Below are 26,695 nucleotides of genomic sequence, written 5' to 3'. Positions count from 1 at the left end.
ATCTCGAAGCACACCGAGATCAGTCGGGTAAGCTCGGCAAGCAATTCCGGTAAGCTCGGGTAATTTTGGAGGAGCGTCAGGGCAGCTGCGCGAGAGGTTGCTCGGGAAGAGCAGCATGGGTTGCCTAGTCCTTGCCGGTGGCTGTGAAAGAAACACCCGCCTGCCAGTGCAGTGGCGCATCGCTTAACCGCTGTGCCACTGCACTGGTAGTGGTATAGGAGGACTCGAAGTGTAGAATAACTAATTCTGCATATGTGGACATTAACCCATGCACTAAATATATCACGTCATACCCTTCAGGCGGAGCTTAAGTGTCCCTCCAATTGAAGAATGAACACCTGCTTTCGTACATCTACTGGGTTTAACTACGTTAAAATCCTACCAATTTTTTTTATTCCACATTCGGGTGTCAAAAGACCAATTGTCCTCTTGGGATGACTTTGTTTATCATCACTTCGTCTCAACCGTTATACTTCAGTGGCGCGAACTGAAACATTTCATTTTATGTATTTTTCTAAGGGGCGCTCTAATATATTAACGTTACCACATTACGCAACCATTATTAAACAGCTAGCTAGTATTTATCGCTCTACAAATAAGGAGCTACAGATTTTTGTTTGTTAATCTCTGTACAGACACTGCGTTTCAATGCAGAATTCGGAAGCTTGAGCGGATATGTGCCCAGGAGAAATACTTTTATCGGCTTTTATCGAGTTATCGGCACTCGAGGATTTTTTAAAGGGCGTTTTATTGCTGCTTCGACAAATATTTTTGCGCTTGTTTGCAAACAGCAAAAGGAAAAAGGTTGTCAGTCCTTGCTGCCGCTAACTTCTCTCTCATGTGGCTCCATTTCATCAATGCATGAAGTTGTGCTATTTCATGCGTTAAGCAAAGAGTTTCTGTGGCTACGTTAACCGAGAAAGGCGGCAGTAAGAAAACAGGAAGTTGTTTCGATTGTTCAGGTCAGGTGCAGTTTTATTCTCTTCAGTAGTCCTCGATGTATGCTTTCGGTTGTAACTGAGAGTACCGGATAATCATCTCCAGCATTTTCTTGTAGACGTGGTCTTTGCCTTTTATGGTCCAGCCGAAGTCTACGTGCGTGAAGCCGTGAACGGGCACCTTGTAGTTGAGCACCACGTTGGGCAGGCTCCTCGCGACGTGTGCCACGTCACGTGGAGTGGCCAGCACATCTCCGTCGCTCCAGTACAAAGCCACCGGTGCTGTTACTTTGCTTAGGTCGTACTGGGGTGGCAATGGCTGTAGAGGACGGCAAATAAATAAATAAATTCAGAGGGCACTTAAGTCTGTTAAGACGAGCTATGTAAGCTATGTAAGACGAGCTATGAAGGCAACAGCATTAGTGTGTCATCGTGAGCGTTCGACTTAGACGCAGGTTGCGCACTGAGAAATTAAACGAAGACGTGCCTCCGTACGCTGACTCTACTAATGCTGAATCCGCAACGGTCAGAGTGAAACACTCGGACACTCAATTCGAATACCTGCCGTGAGCTAGCCTTCAACCTTACTAAGAAACGTATGCTATATGGAGCGAGAAATCATATGACGCCACCCGCAACGGTGTAGGACGAACAGGTGCGTCACAACTTTAATACGAAAATTGGTTTTGGGGGAATGAAAATGGCGCAGTAACTGTGTCACACCTCGGTGGACACCTCAACCGTGTCTTAAGGGTTTAGGTTTATTGGGGTTCAACGTCCCAAAGTGGCTCAGGCTAAGAGGGACGCCGTAGTGAAGGGGTCCGGAAATTTCGACCACCTGGGGTTCTTTAACGTGCACTTACATCGCACAGCACGCTGGCCGCCTTTAGGGAGAGAGGAAGTCTGGGAAGGCATATTGAAGGTGCATATGTGGTCGGTTCGAATCCTTGTCGCAAACTAGCCTTGAACTTGACTAACACATGTAAGCTATAGGCAACGTGAAATCGCATGACACAAACCGGAACACTGCATGACAAAAGGTTGCTCACAAGTTTGGTAAGAATGTAGTCAGGAAAACTGGCTCCATATTCAGGTTTGCCAGTGTGGGTACATATAGACGAAATGACATGTATATGATTGTTTGAAATGGCTTGCAGTGTGCGTCCTACGGCTACTTGATGACGGCGCCCTATTTTTCGTGCCAACGCTGGTATTTTCTGTACCATATGCGAGTAGTACGCACACATACTAACATACAAAAACATGCCGCCGGCTTCTTTCATAATGGGGCAAGTAAGTAATGGGCGCTGTCAGCTGAAGCAGAATAAAAGCAGTCAAGCTAAGTGTCTCCGTTTTTCAGTTTTTTCAGTTTTTCAGTTTTTTCAGGTTGCTGAGTAATGCGCAATAAAAATTCTAGTTTCTTTTTTTTTCAGATAAACGGATCACAGAAATGGCTTCCTCAGATTTGCACCAAAGCATCAACCATACTGTGTAAGCGCACGTGTCAGTGTCTGCAAGCATCAGCTGTCAAGTCACGTTGCAGGACTTACGTACGTTTCCCGGTCATGAATGCGAAATAAGGTAATAAGGGTGACTATCTCAGATTTATTTCCGTGATTTAGTTTTAATTCATCCTCTAACCCTTTTTGAGGTGCTTGCAGAAGCTAAATATAGGGAGAACTGATGATGACCGGCTAACTTCCTAGTTCTCAAGTCAAAGAAATTCCAATGAACAATTTGCCATTTTAAGCCCAAGGATGGTATTTGGTCCATAGACCATGGTTTTCAGTATCTGTGCCATGTTTGTGAAGTGAAAGGTCAATAGAGTAAATCGAATAAATTATCTCTAGGCGTACTGGAGATCAGGGGCGCAAAGAGCAAAGCTTCGCTTGTCACCTACAAGCACTCTGTGGGATATGTTCCCATGAGTAGAAAAATCGAACTATTTTCTACTGCACACAAGGCGCGTCACAGAGCCTCAGTGAGTTTGTACTCAATAATTAACATAGCCGTGTTTTCATGACCAAAGAGCAAATGTTGAAGTGTTGAACACCAGCTTCAAACTGGCTATAATCTTTAGCTGTGACGCTTTCAGGCGTGAATTATAGTGCACGTAACTTACCGTTCCGTAGATTGCAATGTTTTTTTCGCGTCCCCAGTCGTATTTCTGAAACCGGTTGGCCTTTGCTATCTGCGAAAAAAATGAAGAAGAAAATTTGAGCATACAGAGAACGGAAGTTCTCAACATGAACTCAGAACTAAATGCTGTCTTGGCTACTTAATTTTTGTTCTAACCAGTGCCAGTTTGTTCGAGCACGCGATACGTATCTCTTCCCTGTTCTCGCTTCTGAGTCCTTCTACAAGTTCCCTTAATACTTTAGTTTGGGCGAGTTGGTTCTTTTCTGATACGGTACGTACTTGCGCGAAGAAGACAGTCATGTACATGTCGTACGTGTTTCTAAGTTGTGTCATGCCTTCCTCTCGCAGGTATATAGCTCACAACTCCGGCGGAGCCTGCTTGAAAACAACTCGGCATTTCGCGGGGCTGACTTCCAACCTCGCCTCCCTTATCAGGGCGAATATCACCGCCTCATCCAACGAGAATGGCCGACCCCTGAAGCGCTTAAAGGTACCCTGCGACGTACATAATGCATGGGTTCTTTATTATTTGTATGCAGAGTAAGGGATATTGTGAATATTTGATATTTTAATCTTCGCTAGAAATGCTTGTTTCGAGCCGATGGTGTCGCAACGCGGCGGCCATTTGCGGCAGCGGAAATGAGGTGGCATCCAGATAGGGCGCTGCCTTTCTCATTGGTTGGGCGTCCAGTTTGCATATTGTTCATTTATACTTACGAAATTGATCCAAAATATTATGTGTCTGAGTACTGAAAGCTTTTCGCATGCCACAAAAAAAACTGGAAAGAAGCAGGGAAAGCGAACGAAAACTAACAAGAATTCAGCTAGGGGCGACACTTTCAATTCCGCTTCAAACCTTCGTGGCGGCCAGCGCTGTTCAAAAAACGTTGGCTCAGACCAGAAAGCGCGCGCGTCGAGACCGGCCGTGACCATACCAAGACGGCAGCGAAAAAAAAGCCAGTAGACACACCTTGCCCGAAATTGTGAAGAGAAAGGCCGGACAGGAGACGGGAATCGAGTTTGGGGGGGAGGGGGCTACCGCTGACAGCCTTCCAGTCCGACTAAAAAAGAAACTTCGGGGAGCTTCCTTTGTCGTTAGTCCCCCTGCCCTGACAACGGCGTCGCGTACACGGGGGGAAGACGCCGTCAAAATGCGCGGCTGTCTACAGCCCCGACAAAGCAACAACTGCATGCACGCTTCCGCTGCGTGTGCGCTAGGCGCGGTTCTGATTGGTAGCGCCCAATCTCGGTACTGGGTGAGTGTAATGGGTGAGTGAAATGCGTTTTCGTCTGAGCATTTCATTTCGAATTTTCAGAGTGGAATAACTTTCGTTTGCATGCTCCGATTTCAATAATTCTTTTTGCTCTGGTCTCTGGAAAGCATGATGAATCTATTTAATGATATTAACGGGTACTGAAGAAATCATCGCGGTGCCCCTTTAATCGCGAGGTCACGCGGTTCGTCATTGGACTCCTTCAGGCAACTGCTGTCTCTTGATTTCAGAACATGCTCAAATTATTGTCTTCATAAAATCAGTATACCAACGCTGGGCGAACATAACTCCTGAAGCATCCCACCGTTCCACTTTAAAAATGCTTCCTACCTATTCGGGAATACTGTCTAGTCACCATCAATAAGACTATTCGCTTCAAGAAAACACCGTCGTCCTCACCGTCTGTAGCAACTCCTTGTCGCTTACAGGACGGTCGTGTTCTGCTGTATTCCGCAACTTTATTGTTGCACCTTTGAAAAATTCCCACACCTCAACCAGAGGCTTCTTTGCGTTTTGAGGCAACTTCTGTCTTTTACAAAGTTTGACAACGATACTTGCGTGGTCTTGCCCCGCATGATGCAAAACCGGAAAACAGTTGAAAGACGTCAACGCCAAGTTTCCGCCAAAAAGCAGTGGTGGTCTGTTGTCGCTAGGGAAAAACGCCACAAAGCGAAAGTCTCCGAGGTTAGCATTGCAAGCTGCGCGGGCACCGGTGCCCCCGCCGCTCTTCTGCGGCAACTCGGCGATGGCGGTTGCCTGTCGTCGATCTCGGTGCCGACGATTATGGGTTTGCATCACGCGCGGCCTAACCAGGTTGGTAACGCTGTCAAACTTACGACAAAGCAACAGGTACCGCTGTAAGAAAGTTATATGCGCAATTTCACCGCAAACTAGTCTCTGGTTGAGGCAGCAAAATTTTTCAAAGCTTTAACTAGTTGCAGACCACTGTATACACTTATGCAGCGTTATCTATTTCTGGAGGCTCTACACCTGTTAGCCCAGCTCACACTCATCTAAACAGCACAAAGCTTGCCCTATCGAGTATACTCTTCTCAATTAGAATTACAAGCGCTTGTAGGCGCCGTCCCAACTCTGGTTGGAAACACTTCGTATAACCGAGTCAACCTTATCACAGGCTCCCAAGAGGCGCTCAACAACCTTAATAAAGTCCGCGGTACTCCCGAGGCTGCCTAATTACTCCTTGCTGCCTCTCGCTTCTACCTGTACGCATACACATTGACTCGGTGCAGGCTCATTGCGATTTGAACATTGTACAAGTCGTTTCCATGATACTACCAATAGATCTCTCCATACAGATCCACTCCTTAGCCATCTCACATCCTCCTCTTCTTTTGGGCACCTCGGCCTCATTCCTCCGTTCACGTGCCCCCTTTCCCGCAATCTTTCTCGATGGAAAGGGATCTCTGCGAGGAGGCTGAGCGTCGGAGGGGCCCTTGTTCCGACACTTCGCCACCAGTGGTGCAGCGAAATTAGAGATTTCTAAAATAGAGGGACCCTATAGTTCAGTGCGATAGGGTCCCCCAAACTACCTAGCCTCCATACCCCTGACCGGTGCGTTCGGTGTGTGGCATCTGCATGCCTCGAGACTGGCTCGCGACACTTCCTATGGAGATGCCCTCAGACTTCAGCATTGCGTGCCCGGATTCTCCGTGAGGCCATCCTGTGCTCGCATAAAAGAGAGATTAAAGGGACACTGAGGAGAGCACTATTAATATATTTTTATAGCAAAATCCGATAGTTCGGCATGTCATGGCTTTGTTGCCACTTGGCCGGCAGCGAAAAATGCATTTATTTCTAAGAAATTTGGATTCGAAGCTGAAAAGGTTTTTCCCGCCGCTGTGATTCAAACTTGGGATTCGGCTATGACGACAGAGGACTAAGTGACGTGAAACATGACGTGTGCAGACTCCGTGATTTCTGGCTGCCAGCAGTGCGGCCTAGCAGCAGCCGAAAAGAAAGCTACCGCCGGCCGCACGTTGAAGGCATCTATCGGCTATTGCGGCCGTCGCTACAGTCGCTTCGCTTACGTTTGCACCGGCGTTTTGCGAGCGTTACGATGGATCTCGTTCTCGAAGTCGTCAACGAAGTTCTCGCAAATAGACACCTTTAGCATACCGTGTACCTTGATACCGCTAGCGGAATACCGGGAGCCCGCCTAACGCCGGCGAGCAGGCGCTGATTGGTCCCGATGCTTCAGGCGAGCGCGTAGATAGATAGATAGATAGATACTTGAGGCCGTACCCTTTGTAACGGGCGGGCACCACTGAAGTGAGCACCCAGACCAAAAAACAAAAAAAAAAACGAGATGAAAGCGCACAAGAAGGAGAAGAAAAAAAAAACGCAAAGTTCAAAGCAAGGAGTTCGCTCATCGACCGCGTTCACATCCGACTGCGGTTTCGCGCGGTTAGACACAGTGCGCCACCAAAGAGTCAGTCGACGCTTGGTTCGCAGCACACCCTCGCTCTTGTGCTTAGAGTTGTCTCCCTCGTCGTCCACCGCAGGATCGTGAAAGCCGAGCGCCTGAGGGAATGTGGTGCCCTCTGTCGGCATCGGATGGAGTCTCTGGCACGACATCACCAGGTGTTCGATGGTCTCCTCCGCATCGCCACACGCTCGGCATAGTGCTGCCTGTGCTTCTGATGTTGCATCGAAGCGACGGCGGTACACCAGTGTCCGCAGCGCTCCGGCCCGGGCCTCAAACAGCAGTGTGCTACCCAGGCCGTTGTCAAAGATCTTTTCGGGTCCGATGCTGTTCTTGCACTCGCGGTACACAGCCAGTGTCGGTTTTTCCGCGAGTGCCTGCAGCCACTGCTTATTCTCCAGTTCTTGGACCCGTCTCCTTGCCTCATGTTTCCACGCCGTTGCTGATTCGGCATTTATGGGTGTCTGGAAAAGGCCATACTTGCCTTCTATCCAGTGGAGGCGCTTCACCCATGTAGTGCGTAGGCATGTCGCAGCGAGGTATTCAAAGACCCGCCTAGCCCATCGGTCGCGGCTCATGAACTGGAGTCGACCGCGGTACTCTAGCTTGCTGCATGCCTCCCTTGCCTCAAAACTAGACCATCCAAGGTCGCCTTGGATGGCTGCATTGGCCACCCGTCCATGACAACCGACTGCAGTGCGGCCGACCTCTGTTTGTCTGCGCTCTAGCCAATTCCTGGTGGCTGATGGGAGGCAGACCACCGCGTTGGCGAACGTGAGTCCTGGTACGTGCGCGAGCTTCCAGAGGTCGCGGACCATAGTGTACTGATGGCACCCCCACAGGCACCGACGTCTGAGGATGCATTGCGCTCGGAGTGCAGACTGACGGACCCTGGCCTCGTGCAGCCTGAACATGTCAGTGTCAGCGCACAAATTTATGCCCAGGTATTTGTACGATGTGTCGACTGTCAAGGGCTCTTCGTTCAACGTCAGCAACAGCCGATCAGTCGCCTCGCCCGCCAGCTGAACAACCATGCATTTTCGTTGGTTGAACTTGAGTCCAAGGCTTCGCAGCTCCACGGCACAAACGTCCAGCATTTTCTGCACATCCTGTGGTGTTTCTCCCATAATTACTATGTCATCAGCAAAGGCAAGACCCGGCAGTCGGCTGGAGTTGTCAATTCCTCTGGTGCTGTACTTAAGGCCGAATCCCAGGTTTGTCTGCAGAAGTGCCTTTTCTAGTCCGCACACATACAGCAGGTAGAGGAGGGGAGACAATGGGCATCCCTGCCGAAGCCCTTTGCGCACGCAGACCCGCTCCGATTGCACATCGCCAAATAAGGCAGTGACTGCATTTTCCTGGTACAACCTCTTTATCGTATCGAGGAGTGGAGGTGCCACCCCCAGAGTACCAAGGCGGTGGAAGAGAGCCTCGTGCGGAACGTTGTCATATGCCTTTTCGACATCCAGAAAGCAGCAAATGAGACTCCTGCCCTCCTTCCTGGCGATGTCTATACAGCTAGTGAGTACGAAGAGGTTGTCTTCTAGCCTCCTGCCCGGACGAAACCCATTCTGCAGCTCCGTTAAGACGTGTACTGATTCAGCCCATCCGCTGATCCAGGCTTTCAACACTTGCATGAAAACTCGGTACACCACGCTGGTGACCGTGAGTGCCCGGTAGTCGCCGATATGGGCAGCATTGCCGCCGTGCTTCAGCAGGAGCACCACCCTGCCATTGTGCCAGTCCTCGGGTATGTCTCCGCCGTTGATAATGGTGGTAAACAAATCGGCAAGCTGTTCCCTCGAGTTTGGACCGAGTAGCTTTAGTAGGCGAGCTGGTATTCCATCGGGTCCCGTGGCTGTGCAAGCGCTGATGCGGCCCAGTGCCCGATTCATGCCTGGCAGTGCGACCTCCCATGTGATGTCCGGTTGGTCCTGGGGTGGAGCTGAGGACGATGTCTTCTCAAGCTTGTGCTCAGGCGTGTGGGCTGGTGGCCGATACAGGGTTGACAAGTAGTCAGTGACGTGCTGTTGCAGGTCGGTGATGGGCAGTCCTGTAGCACTATCCACCATTTCTATTGGCCCCTCCTTTTTCCTGTCCAGTGAGTTGACATACCGCCAGAATCTCTGAGCTGCCGACTTGCCCTCTGCCCGCAGTTCTTGCATTTGCTTGATATTTGCGGCCGCCAGCTTTGCCTGCACCAATGACTGCATTTCATGTTTGCGCTGCAGGTACCTGTCCCATGTCGCTGCTGCTGCCTCAGGGTCCTTATCTTTCACCGCCCTGCGGTGGGCGCGGTTCGCGTCCCTGCGCGCTTGCCATGCCTCTGCCACCTGCCTGTCCCACCATGGCTTCTTGTAGGCTTGCCCATGTCCCTTGTGGGCCATGTGTGAGCGCATTATCGAACGCAGGGCTTCCATGTAGTCGTCGTATGTAGCGGCTCCGATCCGCCTCTGGCTCTCTTCAAATTCCTTGGCGACGACCTCCATCTGTCTTACCGGCAGGTAGAGAGCTTTCGACCGTCGCGGTCGAGTCTTCCGACGTTGTTTACGGCTGAAGTCCAGACGCAGGCGATTATGGTCGCTGCCCATGCTAACCAGGCCCTCTTCATCAATGTCGAGGTGCTGCAGAAGGCTCAGTAAACGAGGGGATAGCAGCGCATAGTCAATACATGTTGCACTGTTTCTGGCGCACCACGTATACTGGCCGTCGCATCTCGGGTCCAAATTGGCGATGTTGAGCTGGAGCTGTTCCGCCAGCCGGATGAGGAGGTCACCGTTAGCGTCAGTGTATCCGTCAAGCTCGGAGAGGTGGCCGTTGAAGTCCCCAAGGATGATCACCTCCCTGTCAATTGCAACCAGGCGGGCGTCTCTGCACACGCACTCCACTAAACCATGGTTATTGTCTGGACGACTGCTGCGGACGGAAAAGTATACCACGCATAGCGCTGTGGGGACCCCGAGGAGATCACCTACCACCCATAAGTGGTCACTGCATCCATCGTCATGCCCCACACGATCACTGCACTCTTGCGCCTGCCACTCCAACTCACGGCGCCACATCACTCCCACACCTCCACCTTTCCGGCTTTCACCCAATCTGTTCTTGCCCGCCCAACACCAGCTCGGGTCGATGGGAGGCTCCTCGAGGTCGCGGAGGTGGGTTTCGGCCACCGCGTATACGGATATTTCCTCTGTGCGAAGCGCGCTGTACAGTTCCGCCCACTTTTGTTCTCGTCGAGCGCCGTGAAGGTTCAGAAAACCGACTCTGAAGCTTCTTTGCTTCTTGCACCGAGGTGCTGGGCGGCGACGCTGCTGCTCGCCCCTTACTGCGCCTGCCGCGGCAACTGTTGCAAGATGTGGTGTCGGACGAGGTCGCCAACCATCTGGCAAAGGTCTCCGGGCGCTCCCCCCGGTTGAGCCAATCGCGGGAAGTGCGGCGTCGCCTGGAGAGGGGCTGGGCCACCGTGTGGTGTCATCACGTTGCTCCGCATCGTGCCCAGGTGCCATGGGGCCGCCGGCGGCGGCAGCTGCGGCCCGGGGCGCAGCTGCTCCCAGTACATCGGTTGGGCCCATGGTGAAGGCGCCTGTATGAGGCCTGTCCTTGTTCCGGAGCTCGCCCACGCTTCTTGCTCTGCTGGGGCTGGTTTCGCTTCCCCGACCGCGTCGGCTGCGTTCGGTTTCCTTCCGGCCAGTTCCGCTTGTCCACGGGGGGTCTCTGCGGCCGGTGTTTTCGGAGGCAGTCGGTTGGGTCGTCCGCGCCGAGGCTCCCGCCTCCACCCTAAAAAAGGTCGAGCCGCGAGTGCCACTTCTTTCGCCGCTTGGCGAGCTGTGGCAGCCAGGTAGTGTACGCCATCCTGCGCCATCTGTTCGTCGACCTCCAAGAGCTTGGAGAAGTCGACGAACACTGCATTCCCCGAGGCGCACAGCTTCCCCAGCTGTGTGTTGAGGAGCATTGCCTTCGCCCGTGGCTCTTTTCCCCGTGTTCTCACTTCGGGGACGGAACATATTGCCATCTTCTGGGCATAGGGGGCGAAAAGCTGCCTCATTGATTTGACGACCGCTTCCGGCTGGGCACCTTGAATCACATCCGCCACACCTGCGTGCAAGATTAGCAGCTGCAGGTTGTGTCCGGGCTCACTGTGGAGTTGAGTGAGCCTCCGGTGCACATCGGCTACAGTCGCATGGCGGCCATAGACGCATTCCACCCTCATACCCTTTCCCAGTTGCCGTCGTAGTGCCCTGGCTATTCGTGGTGCATTTCCATCACCAACGACCCACACTTCTCGTGGGGAGTCGGGTAGACCATGCCTCTCGTTGGGTTCCCGAACCGAGTCGGCGTCCTCTCTCCGGAGATGTCTCTCGCTGTCGCCCCGCTGGCCGGATTTCTGGGCTCTTTTATCCTTCTTCGCCGGTTTGCCGGCTCTCTCTGCTCGATATGAGGTGCCCCCGCTGGGCGAGGCCTGGTCGTGCTCATTGCCCGCCACTATGCCATTCGTTTGGACGCTAGCATCCGCAACCCCAGGCCTTTCTGTGGTCGGTGTAAGTGTGTTGAGCTCGCCTTGCGGTTTCCTTCGCACCTCTGGCTCCTCTTGAACCTCACTATCTGTCGTGGGTGATTCTGAGGAGTTTTCGATGTGCAGTGAGCCGGAGGCATCGTCCCCGTGTGGAGGTTTGCCTGGAGGTACTAGGAGTTGGTCCTGCTGTTGGAGTTGCTCCCTCATCTGCAAGATGAGGGAGCAACTATTTGCGCATGCATTGGCTGCGCCTCAGTGATTTGTGCTTCTCGTGTCCTAGCGTTGCTAGAACCATTGGTTCCAGCATCACTGTTTTGTTATATGACGTCATGACGCTTGTACTTGCGAGTTTGGCCTGTGGCGGCGATTCCTGTATTTTGGTTCTTGCTCTTTTCTACGTTACAAGAGCTTTGTTGTCAGTATGAGTGGCGTTTTTGTAATCAGCAGCTGGTATTCTGTCGATACAAGCCAACTTCAATTTCTCCTCAGTGTCCCTTTAAGCTCAGCGCGAACCGCAGCCGCTACTGTGACCCGCCACCACGCGGCGCCTGTGCGCCCGCACTGATTGGTCCCGACGCGGAATGCTTGCGCCATCTGGCGTCCTCTGGGCGACCTGCACATGCGCAGTGGCTCACCGCAGAAGCGGATCGCGCTATGCAGATCTCTTTAATGTCAATCACTTCCGCTTGGGATCAAGAACAATGCCTATTCGCGCAGTTTATGTGATTGTTTACGCACAACAGAGCTGCATGCTTACGTCAAATCCCTTCTTTTCCTTTTATCTCTCTTTTTATTCCATCATCCTTCCTTTGAACTGCTTTTTTTTTTTTGCATCTTAATATGCCATAGGGCGCACTACGCGAAAATACAAAAAGGCTACTCGCCAGTAGAGATGCCGCCATAGCCGTGAAATTGGGCAGTTTGAGTCAGGATAGAGAAAGGCTCTAAAGCAGGAGAGGCTGAACGTAGCGGCCCCAAAAAACGGCGAAGGAAGCCGAGCATGCAAGCAAATTAAGAAAAGCTGCTGATGGCGAGCGCTCTACAAGCCATGAAAGCAGCCAGAAATACCGTGCGCGCAGCCTAGCTCAAAGATTAGAAGCAGGCAAAGACTGGGACCGTTTAGCAGCCAAAGGCCCTGGCCTGCACGTGTGCGCGGCTACCGCCATCTATGATCCGTTCGAAGTGCGCTATGCCATTTCTGGCATGTGCTTTCTGCTTACAAATTTTTAGAGTTCATAATTTATACAGGCTTTGCGTTCTATTCTCCCTTAGCTTTTTAACTGTTGATGGGATAACTTAGCGCAAATAATATATAATAAAATAACCATTTACATCAGTCTGGTTTCAGCTACTAATACCGTCGTTTCGATTCGAAGTCCTCCGCAGATGCAGCTGCCTGTTTTAAAACGTCATTTTTTTACAGCTGCCTTACCCAATTACTTTTCGGCCTGACAAGACCTCGCTCTGCCTTGCCGGAATACTTAGACCTATAAAAGCATATTCGTAGCATTGGTTTTCATCAGAATATATTCATTGCCTTCTGAACTACCATCTCTTCCCCTATTTACTGACTTGTGTTGCGTTCTTTAAGCTTCCTCTGTTGATCTTCTAGCCTTCCTTACACAAATTTTAGTTTGCTCATTTTTGTGTCTTTTCTTCCTCTCCCCCTCTCTTTCGCTTATTTGCTCTGTAATCCAATCGCCCATTTAACGGTTCGCTTGTAGCTTAAGACTATTGCGAAAAAGCTAATAAATCTCAATCTAAGTGGAACGCCTGAGGAAGGATGTCTCACCGATTACATTTCTATTTGCTGCATTTGCTAGTCGCCTTCGTCAGTTTTTGCGTCTTAACTGTGTGGGCGCATTTATTTTGTACTTTTTTGTATACTGTAGCACCAAGCCAAGCTGAGGGGACATAATTACAAATAAGGATCAGAAGTGAAAGCAGGAACGGAATATCGTTCAATAGAAGAAAAGAATGTTAAGAATCATCTGAAACACAAACAAATGGGAAATCAGTCTAGGGCAGTGAAAGAATTTTAGGACTATTTTCTGTAAACAAAAAAAAAAGAGGGATGCTGGCGTCCAATTAAACACAAAAACACTTTAATGGGGCGAACAAATTTAATGATAAACTAAAGCGTGAAAAGAGAAGTTTGATCGATGGCATTATAACAATTTTAAAGTAAGCAGCGGTCCGGGAATGTCGTCCGGGACGGTCGTCATGCTAGCCATAACAGCATGAAAACGCGCTCTTCAAAATTAGCAACATCACGCAATACAAAGGCGTGGGTTCTTATGAAACTATTATTTTGCGCGATAATGAGAACAAAGAACGAGTTTTTACAAAGTATTGGTGCAGGCAGTTTATGGAATTAGGCTGCATTTATCAGTGTATCTATAGTGCATGCAGTCTTAGATTGCCCACGCTCTCTTATTTGGAGAATAAAATGCCGCTAGTAGGCAAGAAAAAATAGGAAACGCACCTGTGCGAAATGGTGCCAGTTTCTTACTGAAGTTCCACTTGGCTCGAATGCCACGTACACTGGTAGCCTCGTCTGGGTTGGCAGCAACGTAAGTTCATTGATTAGGGTCACAGAATTTGCGAAAAGGGGTGCATACATGCGGCAATCAAGAAAAATATAATAAACTAGGACATTTCGGGGCCTGTGAAGGTTCCTTGCTCCTTTTGAGCTCTAAATACAAGATAACTTGCTCACTCAGGAAGATCCATCCAGCTGCACATGATGTTTCACCTCCTTTGTTACTTTGTTAATAATTCCCTTGCTAACGGATAATATGAAGACTCAAACAGAATTTGTGATGATCGGACGCATGCTCTGAACAATATGCATGAGAACATCACAGAAATTTAGATTCGCTGACTGCGGCATTTCACGTGAATGTCATTCCATTCATCTCAGCACCTTCCTTACTTCGCCTGAATATTAATCCACTCAGTGGGTGCAGTGTACAAAGCACACGTGCGAAACAACGTTGCTGGTTCTATTTTCATTGGGGTGGTTGAATATTTGTAATTTCTTCATTTTCGCCTATAGGGAGACGGTAATTTCTCAAGATATCAGTTATGATCTACGCTGAAAATCACTAACCACGTGTTTACACTGCAACAGTTTCTATTACGCAACATGGTGTCTTAAAAATGCAATGCAGAGACTTCTAAACGAGAAATATTGCGCGATGGTTTCTCAAAGCTGTATGCGCTAGAAAGAAGATAGATATGTTTGGTTTGGTTTATGGGATTTAACGTCCCAAAGCGACTCTGGCTATGAGAGACGGCGTATTGAAGGGCTCCGGAAATTTCGACCACCTGGGGTTATTTAACGTGCACTGACATCGCACAGTACACGGGCCTCTAGAATTTCTCCTCCAAAGAAATTCAACCGCCGCGGCCGGGATCGAACCCGCGTCTTTCGGGTCAGCAGCCGAGCGCCATAACCACTGAGCCACCGCGGCGGTTGATAGACGATAAATGAAAACACCCTGATCACAAGTTATCAGTCGGTATGCGCAAACAATGAAACATTCAGCATAGGCTCTTCTCGAACTTTGAAAAGCATGGGGCTTCTACTGCTGTAAGTACATGGAATTGGTATAAAATAATGAGCGATTTCTTTACGGCAATTACTTTAAATATATTTCTTTACAGAAGGAGGGATTTTGTTCTATAAAATATGTTATTTCTTTTGCCAATATGAAGAATGCATTTGACTTATAACCGTTATCTTTGGTTGCTTAAAAAACTTGCGAATCTGGCCAGATCACAAATAATCATCAAGCAAGAGAGACACCCATATTTTGGACGCTTATCGTGCTATAAGGCTACAAGCTTTGCAGAGGTGGGCGTAATAGCAAATGTCAGCAATAAGCGTAATTTTTGTAGGTTACACTGCACTGATTTGTTTTTTTTTTCTTGAAGGAACCAAAGGAGTAGTATTTGTTCACTGAAAATTATGCTTGTAAGTGGCCAGCTAATTACTGTACGACTCCATCATTAGGTACCTGGTTCATTTCTATGGGAAAGCCTCCATTCAGAAAGTAGAAGCCTGCGCGGCACAAGTTGCCGCTTCGGATTCGTCCGCACGATAGCTTTTTCATTGCGTCGATGGCGACATTCTTCTTGCCAAAAGCAGCTCCCCTGAGTAAAAACTGCAGCATTTTCTGGAAGAAATTGAAACGAAAATACGGTTACATCCTTTAAATTCATCTTGAATTGGCTTTAACCCCGCAAAGCACTGCTGCTCCAGACCTCCTCTTTCTTTCTTTTGTTTTTCTTAAACTTGTACGAGAGGACAAATAAACGACAGGACAGAGTTCGGAGCTCCGACGCAGCTTGAGCACTTTGTGGGAGTAGACATCGATTGGGACTTTCAGCCTTCCGCTGTAACTGACAATTACGGCTCCTTCTTCTGAAAATAAAGGAGAAAAGCTGAAATGTTTCGCTGTAATTTCTTCACTTATGTATGAATAACCAATTCGAACGAGTGACGGCATTTACTCTGATAGGCAACTATGGCTGAACATAGAAACTGCTCCCTACTCCAGTTGTTGAATTATTCGCTCGTTAGTATGCTACAAAGAGTTTCGCTATCATCTTAGCCCTGGGAAACCGTCCACCAGGACAGCTCAGTGATTTTTATGAAAGGCCACCAAACCTCCATATGTTGCCTTCATAATGAAGTGAGGGGGGGGGGGGGGGGGGGGTCCGTCATTCGATTCGCAGATAACTGTATATAGCTGTAGTGTCCTTAGGCAGTGATGTTCCATTCGGAGAATTTTCCCTTTTTCTAGCAATTTTCTGTCTAAAATAGGGCCAAAGTAAAATCTTCTCGAGCGTTTAGATAACTCTGAGACTTTAACGGGCGAAATTTTTGGGCCAGAGATATTGCAAACTGTGTCGATAAATACTGTTGTGAATGTACAACGTCACTAATGCTGCGGACTAGGTTTCCCTACAAACATTTATAGCATGAAAAGACGGTTTCACCTCGCGTCTTCTCCCACATGCATTCACGGTCATATGCACTGGATGCAAATACAGCGTTGCCTGCGGTGACAAGTTTCCGAATTCGCTTGTGCAGGCTTAATGGCATGTTGACGGCTCAGAACTTCCTGTGGGCAACCTACGCGACATTCCGAACTCAGTTTTATTTTATCAATTTTCCGAAATCAGGTTCTCGACCTATGGTATGTGCGGTTAGTCCCAAAGCAACACATATTGACCATAGAGACGCCAGTAGAAGCACTAAGAGGTAACATAAACAAGACTGCAGTGAATGAAACGGGCTGACACCATCAATTCTAACGTCAGCTAAGCGCGTGTATACTTGACAGAAATATTAAGTACTTACTTCAAGCGAGTCGGCAAACGGAAACGCGTTCCTGATCTTTGCTGTCATGTGGCCTAGAAAGGCTACTGGTGCAAGGGCGTTGAAGAGCAAAACCTTGGGACAGAAGCAGAAAGAAGAAAGTTCATTGATGTTTGTAACTTTACAACGACGTGTACCTTGGGAAGTCATGAGTGCGTACTCGATTTACAAAGGCGGTGTCACAGCTACAGCTAATTTATCGTCATCATGAACTCATTCAATTTTTTTAGCGGTAAAAAATGCACGCTGACACAAACTCGAGTTCCGGCTTTATCCCATACCTGAGCACTGCTTTTGACTGCGGCAGTCTGCATGTCTTCGGTAGAAGGTGCACAAATTGACTATTCGACGGTTTGTTTTATGTGGTTTAACGTCGCAGAGTGACTTAGGCTATGAGGGACGCCTTAGTGGAGGGCTCCAGAAAATTGCGAGCACCTGGGGTTCTTTCACGTGCACTGACATCGCACATTACATGACCTCTAGCATTTCGCCTCTTTCGAAATACGACCGCCGCAGCCGGGATCGAACCGGTGTTTTTCGAGTGAGGAGCCGAGCACCATAACCGCTGAGCCACCGCGGCAGAAAAAGAAGATAGAGTGGACAGGAAAAGGATCTTCAGTCCAAAAGAAATGGTACACGGATGTTAGTTGCAGACTGTAAGTTAAAATTTGTCCCTTATGGATGTCAGGAACCGTTCGTTTTCACAGATCGTGTAAGAACTATGTATTTTGAAGATGAATTTTTTGATATTCCGGGGCTTTCTCTTTAAACAAAGAATTCCTGAAAGTTTCAACAGTGCTACCTTTCTACCTTTAAAGACTCTAGGTTTTTCTTAGGCCTTCGCGCGTTTCACTAAAATTTTCACAGTAAGTTCTCTGAAACATTCTGATTCTTTGTGCTCAATTTGACAGCCGGGCAATGTTTTGTTTCGGGGGACATAAATTTCAAATTTTCCCGTTTCGTGGCTTGAGTCGGGGCGGTTTCTACGGGCGACCTTCTGTGTGTGACGTTACAGGCTGCCCGATTGTCCATACTCGCTCTGGATTTGCTGGGATAAAACTCGCCAGCTTGCTTTCGGTCATTTCAGACAAATAATAGCCGTAGTAGTCGCCATGACCAGTTTAGCTAATTAACGGTCACACAGCAGGTTTTATTAACAGTATCCGTGGCGTCATGCTTGGCCTTTCGTGACGTTAAACTGTGGTCCGTACCAAGTTTCGGCAGTGGTTTCCTTGTTTTTTCTGTTTTATAGTTAATTTCTCATCATTTTCAAAAACTACTCGTTGGAACTAATACAAGCAGGTCAAAAAAGTACAACGCGACAGTGAAAACAAAATTTTCGAAAATATTCGTGAGTTGCTTTACGGCTGAGGCACCGCCTTGCGAGGCCGAGTCTTAACTCTGCATCAACAGTGGTTGGAAGTACTATGTCGGAATTTGTTACCGTCTCGTGATTTAAGAAGAAAAATGCAGTTTTTTTTTTTTCAACGTTATTTGACCACTCGGACTCGGACAGCACTATTGCCCGAAACCGCGTGTTTGAGCGCGCAAAGATGGAGTGTACCACCACCTCACGGCTTTCAGGGAAAACAAAAGTTCAATTCTTCAGTTTTGCGCCGCGAGAGGACGCCACATCACAGTACTGCTGTCATGCCTGCTGCTGACTCTGTTGCAGGAAGCTTCAGATTGAAGTACAGATTTCCACTGATTTCATTCTTTTATTATTAATTGTGTAGCTCTGCACGAGTTCTTTTTAATTTCGAAGCTTAAAAACAGCTTGAAACTTCAAATCAAACATGCTCCAGCGCATGCTACGCGTACGCGCACGCAGAACTTTCGATTGTAGCAACAAAGGGGGGGACTGACGTAGTAACTGTTTCACATATCTCGGTGGACGCCTGAACCGCGCCGTAAGGGAAGGGAGTGAAAGAAAAAAGGAGAGAAAGAGGTGCCGCAGAGGAGGTCTCCGGACCACCTGGGGATCTTTAACGTGCACTGCCATCGCACAGCAGCTTTTTGCGTTTCGCCTCCATCGAAACGCGGCCTGTGAGGTCGGGTTCGAACCAGGGTACTCTGGCTCGCTCATTGGTTAAGGCGCTCAGCTGATGTCCCAGTTGTAACTGCTGCCGATGCTACCGCAAGGAATGTCTGCCCTGTTGCGCGCAAGACTGCGTTTTGCCTCCTCTGACCGGAATAGATTTACTATCGGTCATGAGGTCGACCGCCAATGGTAACTTCGCGATCTAACTTGAACCCTTTACCGCTTTTTACTGCTCAGCGTTCTGCTTACCTTCTTGTTATATTCCGGTTTTGAAGCGAGCAAGCCAAACATTATCAAGGTTCCCTGAGACCATCCAACATACAGCAGTGCTTTCTGCTGGGTTTTGAGCAAGATGGCATCTATTTGTGCCGGAAGATCGCTCTCGATCATTTCATCAAAACTGCATGAAAAAAAAAACCAGTGCCAGCGGAGAACCCTCAGATAAACTTGAGCATTCTATGCTACGCAAAGCGTATCCGGAGTTAAACACAGTTTCGCTGGCCTAGGGGATATCGTCAAAGATCCTGGTTGTCAGTTTGCTTAAAACACGAAGGGCACTGAATAATGTAGAACAATGACAAAATCTAGGATAAGGTGATGCGATTTTCGTGCAAAAATTTGATTCATATTTCGATTCCTACAAGCTAGCGGTTTGGTTGGCAGTTCTTCAGAGTACAGTTACAGTCGAGCAGGCTGCTTACATTTGTGTTAGTCCATACATCTATCTTCGCAGTTTTCACGAATTCTTATGGAACCTTCGTTTATATATAAAGTAGCCATAGAAGGGTAATTTTATTGATTCCTGGAGAAATCACATAGTTGTTATATGCATCGAATGCGCACTGTGGAATCAAACACCGCAACTTTTGCATTAGAAAGAGAGGGCGTCTAAATTTATTACCATGCTGGAAACCACGAACACTTATTCCTTTCGTTTTGGGGATGCTGCATAAGATGCGGAACTAACCATCGCAGCTCACAAGTACTGACTGACCTGTAGTTTGTCTCTAGTTTGTTCTCATTGCGAATCGAATGAATCACTATAATTTTCCTCAAGAAAAAGAAGTTTCGAAATGTCGTTGCTCTTATTTACCTGAAATCCCAAAATGATTTGTCCTTTTTACTTAGGCGGAGATGGCTAGAGTACTTGGTGCCTCGCACATTGCCTAACCAGACGTCAAAGCCATGGTCTGCTAGGACGAAGCCTGAACGAGAGAGTCATATAAAAGGAATCTATTAAAGCACTCACCTTGTGAGACATCAATCGCGATGTTTCATTTCTGTGGAGGTTTTGCCGATGTGGGCTGGTACAAATATATCAGTAAAAATGTATGCAATAACGTAGAGGATTACAGGGGGAAGTTTGAAGAAGCGGGCCCCTAACTTGAAACGTTAACGAAATCGACCAGGAAATAGTAACCTAAACAAATTCCGAAACTTTGTATTTAAGTTGTATACATCGTGTAGATCGTTAATATTTCATACGGGAAGATAGGCGGCTATTTGAGGATAAAAACCAACTGTTATACTCCATGTATAAGTTGTACCTTGAGCAATACGGCGTAGAGTGACCGCTGCAATGTTAATATAATAGGTCGACTGCAGAAGCTGGGTTTGGCTATATGTCCTGAGGAAAAGATCAAGAAAGAAAGCTGAACGAGTAAGTTGGCTCAGCCTTGCGCAACGTTCTTTCAAAGTGAAAAGTGCCACATAATTCTGTCCATTAATTCGTTCACCGCGGCAGCGGTTTTCGCAGCCCCAATTGCTGGGCATTTTTGGACACCGGCGGGCCACCATTGTATCTTCTTGGATGTAGTGTGAATTTGTTGAGCCAGAGCGGCGAGGGTAATCATGCTTTCGAAATCCTAAAAACTGGTACGGCTATAACTAACGGCCAGATACAAATATTTAATTGCAGTCAGGCACCCATCGGTAATAGTTGAAAAGTCAGCTATGAGAATTTAGTCAGCCACTTTACTAGTTAACATAACTCGCCTGTTTTTGACGTCCGCAACACTCGTAGTACTATGCCGCAAAAAGCTTTTCTTTGCCCCAAAAAACATATTTTTTTAATTAGTGACGTGTTTCCCTGAAACACCTGGTATATTCCGGGTGCTTCAGCGAACACTTCAAAAAATTCTTAAAGTACATTTTTAAAGAACAAACAACCCTCTACAGGAGCAAACTCAGCTGCGGCGGATATCAGTAATAGTAAACGACGTTCTGAATTACTGAACCTCACTAATTAAATGTATTAATTAACGAAGCTTCGCAGTTATTGCCAATGACGGGTTTGTAGTCACGGGGAAGACGGTGCCTATTAGTCTTTAGAGAGAAGCAAAGGTAAGTTTCTAAAGCTTTGCAGCGCGGGAAAATCCCGTGCTTTTTCCGCACCAAACCGAACTCAGCGCATGAGGAGCGCTTGAAATCTAGCGCAAACGCAACGTCCACTGGTGACGTGTAGCACGGACTGCAGCGTCCTACTCGCAGCGCCTGTAGTAATTTCTCCGAGTAGGGAGCCTCGATGCTGCCTCCCCAGATGAGTTTCCTCCTGTAGAGGTTTTCTTTTTTTTTTCTATATGTCTATTTAAAGAATTTTTTAAAGTATTCGCTGAGACGCCCTGTATATGTGCATGAACCGCCCAAAAATCGAATAAACATAATGGCGTTTATTACACCAAATTTTGGCTAGGCAACCAATCAAAGCCTGACGATTTTTTTAATTTATTTTTATATTCATTAATCAGCTGCCAAGAAATGAACCAGAAGTTCTGGGATTAAAAAGCAGACTGACACACGCTTAAAAGCATGTGTTTACTCCCCAGTCGAAACGTCAGTACACTCCTATGTTTTTAAGCGTCTTCACCCGTGCCACCGTCGTCTTTAGCGGCAGACGTGGAACGGCCTGTAAGTGCCACACAGTTGCAGGGCGTGGTTTACTTACGTTGCAACTGGTACCGGTCGAAACGTCAGTGAACCCCTGCGTTAAGGTTTGCAGCGAGTGTCAGTCCAGTTTTTAAGCATATTCCTTCCGGTTCATAGTGGCTTATATATACTTATAAAGCATCCTGACGCACGCTTAGACTAGACTGACTGACACTAGGCTAGACTGATTGTCGCTGCAAAACATGACATAGGGGTTCACCGACGTTTCGACTGGTCCCAACCACAATGTAAGTAAACCACTTCCTGTAACTGTGTGGCACTTACAGAGCGTTCCACGCGTGCCGCTAGAGACGATGGTGGCACGGGTGAACATTCTAAGAGTGAGGTTTCAAGGGGAACAAATTCAGTAGAAAGCGGAAAGTTGTACAGCCGCTGTTGTAGCCAAATTGGTCGAACACCGTATGCAGTTAGCGGAAGTCAAGGGTTTGGATGCCATCGGCGGCATGTGGTCGCCCTCTCTTCTAGTTTCATTCATTGATCATTCTGCTAAAAAATGGATTGACCATTAATTTTCTTCTAATGAAACTAAAAACGAAAATAAAGGACAAAAACATTTCCTCATGCATTCCTGGGTTTCAATGACTGTTACCTTCCTTTTTTTACGTACGGAAGCAACAGTCTTAAGAATGAGGCATGCCGCAGCGGAAGACTTCAGATTTATTTCGAGCGCCTGAAGTTCATTAGCATGCAAATATATCATGATACGCGAGCTTTTTCTTGCTTTTTGTCGCTACTGAAATCTGACTACTGCAGCCGGAATCGAAGTCGTTAACTCGTGGTGACCAACCGAGCACAGTTTACCATACTAACATATTTATGCACCACGCCAGTGCATGTGAGCTACAGCATATGTCACACAAAACATGGTTTCAGATTAACACAGGTACTTAACGAAAGATAGAATATTCATTCTACATGGTGAGGATAGTGAAACCAAAGTGGACTTCAAGGTAACATGTTTTCTTCTCAGGTCGGCGGACAGAAATTCCCAGCAGCACTGAGATTGAAACGGGTGGAGAAGTCGACAGAGAATACAGTTTTTGAGAAACGTAAGGAGCCGGCCTCAGCGTTGCTCAGTTGTCTTTCTGAAGGTCACATCTCGCGGCTTGGAATCTCGCGGCTTGGAAAAGTTCCGCGGAGCACAAATAAATGTGCAAAGAAACCGCAACAGCGATTCATACCGACGACTTCTCACAGCGGATTTCTTGTGACTTTTCTGCAGTCATAACCACTTTCAAGTTTGCCTTGCGAGAACCATTGAGGTTAAAATTTACTCGCAAGGTTGGCAATAGTAAGATTAGTGTTACTGCGAAGCGCGCAGGGTTCGGGGATTAGTGCCCTGTCGAAATACAGAACGGGGAATTTTGTCATCAGAGCAAACTTGTATTCTTTTCGAGCCCGGCCTTGTAATAAAAACAAAGTTTTCTGTACTATTGCGCAATCTCTTTTCGTAGCGACACAATCAGACCTGTCGTGAACACAGTCGACATTGCAATACTGCAGAAAAGTCTTTGGTTACGAAAGAGCGAAAAATATGCGGTCGTATTTTAGGCCCAATTCTGTTCTGTTTTTACACTTTAATGCACGGACAGTTTCTTAGCACTAACTCCTTAACTCTCCGGAGGCGCACAACCATTTGCTCTCATCCTTCTATTTTGCTCGCTACACGAAACAGGAATTATGCTTTTATATGCGGTTATGAACTTAAAACTACGCACTGAATTAAATCGATCTGTGTTTTAAATTGGTGCGTCACTAGGGGAGCCGCAGGCTTACCGGGGCTTTGGTCGGGCATATTTGCCACGTAGTCCGCACTGGTGCCATGGAGACCGGTCATCAAGAAGACGACGGGTTTGACTTGTCCGCGCGGTGATCCTGCTCCTGCCCGTCCCGTCGGTATTCTTTGGATCCAGATGACGTAGGAGTCTTTGGTTGTTACCGTGTGCTCTTCCACGGGATACCCCTTGCTTGCTATTAACTCTGACTGGAATAATTTTCCGCGACAAAAGAAATGCATTTGAGAAATGCCTGAGTGGGGAGTGATATTTTCGTGTGCAGAATATTCGCCACCAGCTGAAGTTCTTTGACGTACAGCCGGCGTCAAAAGTTTGCGGGCACGTGAGTCGCTGAAAAAAGTGTTTCTGTTTAGTCTCGTCGACAGCTTGAAAATAACAGACAGTCGGCCGTGTTCCTGCTCTAAGGCACAGGGCGCATTTCAGATGACAAGCAACGCCTTTAAAGAAATTAAGCTTTTTGCGAATCGCTTCCCCGGTAAACCGTTCACTTATTGCTCACTGAAACCTCGGTACGCGAGCGTTTATGCATTCTGCATTCATAAAAATGTGGTCGCTGCCGCTAAGCATTGCAGTCGCGCATTTACGTCTAACATCCAAGCCTGATTGGCGCTGAACGGCCGCCGAGGGTTAATTTTGTGATTCTAATCCATTGATTAATCGCTGCCTTTTTCCTCGTTATATTGCTGTTACATATCCATTAAGTTCAATCAACCCGCAATCACAGTATCTTTCCATTTATAACGTTTTGACTGTGCTTTACTGTTATTTCTATCGCAATGACGATTCCAATATTTCACTTTATTGTGAAGATACTGTGTTAATAAATCTCAGGCTTCTGACACTTAGAGAAAATCATAATCGTTATTATTTCTATGATTGATTACTATGTGAACTACCCGGAAAAAAAAAAGAGTAGAACGCGATTCAAGTTCGTCCACTTAAATCGCGTTATATTGCACGCTCTCCTCTTTTTCAAACAGGAATTAAAAAAAAGACTAGCCTAACACCATATTTTTGCTGAAATGAGCTACAAGGGACGCTGCATAAAATATGATTTGAATGAAATTCGTCGCGAATGTCTTAGTAACTCGTTTTATGCTCTTTCTATACAGGCATTTCACTTTTTAGCAGCTGCTGATTATCAGAAAAGATGTTACAGGCAAGTATCCACTGTGTACTAAGACGTCCTGAGACGACGATAAAAGTGGAACATTAAGGCCTATTACACTATATATATTTACAATTTCTCTTCGCTACGATAACAGGAGTCAGCGCGTTCACGCAGGACGTCCAGCCGTTGTGAAATGGGTTGTGAATATATTATCTTACCGTGTTCCTCTTCGTGTCTTCGTCTGCCGCTAGAAAAGTAGTGCCTGACGACGAAATAAATGCTAAACATTGCACTAGCAAACACAGAAATTTTACTTTCAGCATACCAGCAGGAGGCTTTGTCGGCGATGGCTGTCTGGTATCACAGCCAGGTTCAGACACTTTTGTGGGCTGTTCCCTTCTCCGAATATATACACATAGGACTAACGGTGAAGCGATCGCAAAGGAGACTTTCCTGGAAATATTTCGGCAATAAACCAGTCTAGCAACCAGAGTTCAAAGGCAGCCGCACTGCAATTGACCCAGACGGTCTTCTGTTTTTGTGCCGCAAAAGATGGGACAACGCACGCCAAGGAAAAGCAGCTGCTGAGGCAACGTAGGTTAAACAACATTTGGGACAGGTGCTGACAATTCCTCTTCCTTCGTTAGCCGAGGCCTTGTTGTCGCATGAAAGAGTACCTTCGAATGTCGAGCTTCGTGGGACCAGTAATAGCGTTCGCGAACAAAAGGCCCGAGCGTTTGAGACGATTTGCTGTGCTCGTTGTGGCGGTTGTGCGCAATTGAGCACGGCATATTATACCTGTTTCTCAAATGAGTCCAGCCTTTGTGAACGACTGAGCTCCTCTGTCTCTCTGGATTCTGAATGGCAGGAAATTAACTGCTACCGATAACGAAGTGCGGACATCTTGCTATTTATGCTCCATAGTTAACTCCGTCTATGCCCTAGGACATGACACAAATGCTGCTTGCCTTAATGATGTTTTATTTTCCCTACTATTAGGCTGCCACCCGCAGAGGTGCTGTGTTCCTTGTTTTGTCTGAAACTTAAGCAGCTTTTCATATTTGAACAGTAGCGTTGGAAGCATTGGCATGCTTGGAAAAAACCAGCGCGAAAGAAGACTGTTAAAAAATGGTTAAGAACGGGACGGAAAAAAGGTAACACGGACAAGCGCTTGTCCATGCTACCTTGGTTCCGTCCTGTTCTTCCGTGCTGCTTTTTCCAAACATGTACCCTCTCCAACTTGCCCAGTACAGCATCCCTGTTAAGCATTGGCATGAGTCATGGGACCTGTGACAGGTACTGGTGCAGGGTTTTCTGGTACCAAGGCCTTAATTCTGGTTTGGCCATGAAAAACTAGTGTCTTTTCCAGAAGCTTTTAAACGTTCCACCTTCAAGGCGCCCTGTGAACAAAAGCAATGGGAACGTGATAAGAGGAACTCGAAGTTAAAGGGACGTATTGCACTGCGCACTGCGCAATTCAGACGCGTCACGTTTGAAATCTGACTTCAAGAGTGCTCATTTCTGCGTGAGAAGTTTCATCTTGTCACTACTCAAATATGGGGCATAAACTTTTAGGCTAACCAAAAGGCTTGAAATTAAAATAATGACAGTGCTGCTAGCTATGAAGACGATTATGATATATGTAACGTTAAGCGACCAGAAGAGAGGAGATTGTGTCACGGAACAAGCGCGATTTGATTATACAGATGTGATCAAGAAGAAATGAGCATGGGCTGGACATGAAATGCGAAGGGAAGACGACCGATGGTTTCTTCGAGCAACCGAGTGGATTCCAAGAGAATGCGAATGTAGCAGGGGGCGTCAGATGATTCAGGTGGGCGGATGAGATTACGAAGTCTCCAGAGACAAGGAGGCCGCAGCTGGTGTAGGAGAGGGTAATTGGAGATTAGTGAGAGAGGATTTTGGCCAGCATAAGATGTTATTAATCTGATGTTGATGATCACAGAACATCACTTTATTTTCCTTGAAGACCCCTAATGGGGAGATTATAAAGGATGGGCTTACGGAGTGCATGCATTCACAATGGTTGCAAATGTTGGTGGGCATTTTATAGCGAGATATGGTGGGAAAGGGCATTCCAG

General features: G+C 47.4%; 1 protein-coding gene across 1 annotated transcript; it reads right to left on the bottom strand.

Moving 5' to 3' along the window:
- Positions 1-984: 984 nt before the first annotated feature.
- Positions 985-25,868, bottom strand: LOC149359102 (gastric triacylglycerol lipase-like). Its single transcript, XM_089567612.1, has 9 exons — positions 25,824-25,868; positions 23,463-23,670; positions 19,834-19,945; positions 18,990-19,140; positions 16,682-16,774; positions 15,333-15,491; positions 13,796-13,867; positions 3,061-3,129; positions 985-1,257 (listed from the first exon to the last, which is right to left on the bottom strand). The coding sequence occupies exons 1-9, from the start codon at positions 25,866-25,868 to the stop codon at positions 985-987; spliced, it is 1,182 nt and encodes a 393-aa protein (XP_089423738.1).
- Positions 25,869-26,695: the final 827 nt, after the last annotated feature.

Source organism: Amblyomma mixtum, chromosome 2 (assembly GCF_055824585.1).
Source record: "Amblyomma mixtum isolate Tamu chromosome 2, ASM5582458v1, whole genome shotgun sequence".
Taxonomy (NCBI): Eukaryota; Metazoa; Arthropoda; class Arachnida; order Ixodida; family Ixodidae; genus Amblyomma; species Amblyomma mixtum.
This window is presented reverse-complemented; position numbering and strand designations above follow the sequence as displayed.

Coding starts and splice junctions, on each gene's coding strand:
- LOC149359102 (XM_089567612.1), bottom strand. CDS start 25,868: ATGCCAATGCTTAACAGGGATGCTGTACTGGGCAAGTTGGAGAGG. Junction 23,671..25,823: donor TACTGGGCAAGTTGGAGAGG/GTACATGTTTGG, acceptor AAATTATTCCAG/TCAGAGTTAATAGCAAGCAA. Junction 19,946..23,462: donor TATGCCCGACCAAAGCCCCG/GTAAGCCTGCGG, acceptor TCTCTCGTTCAG/GCTTCGTCCTAGCAGACCAT.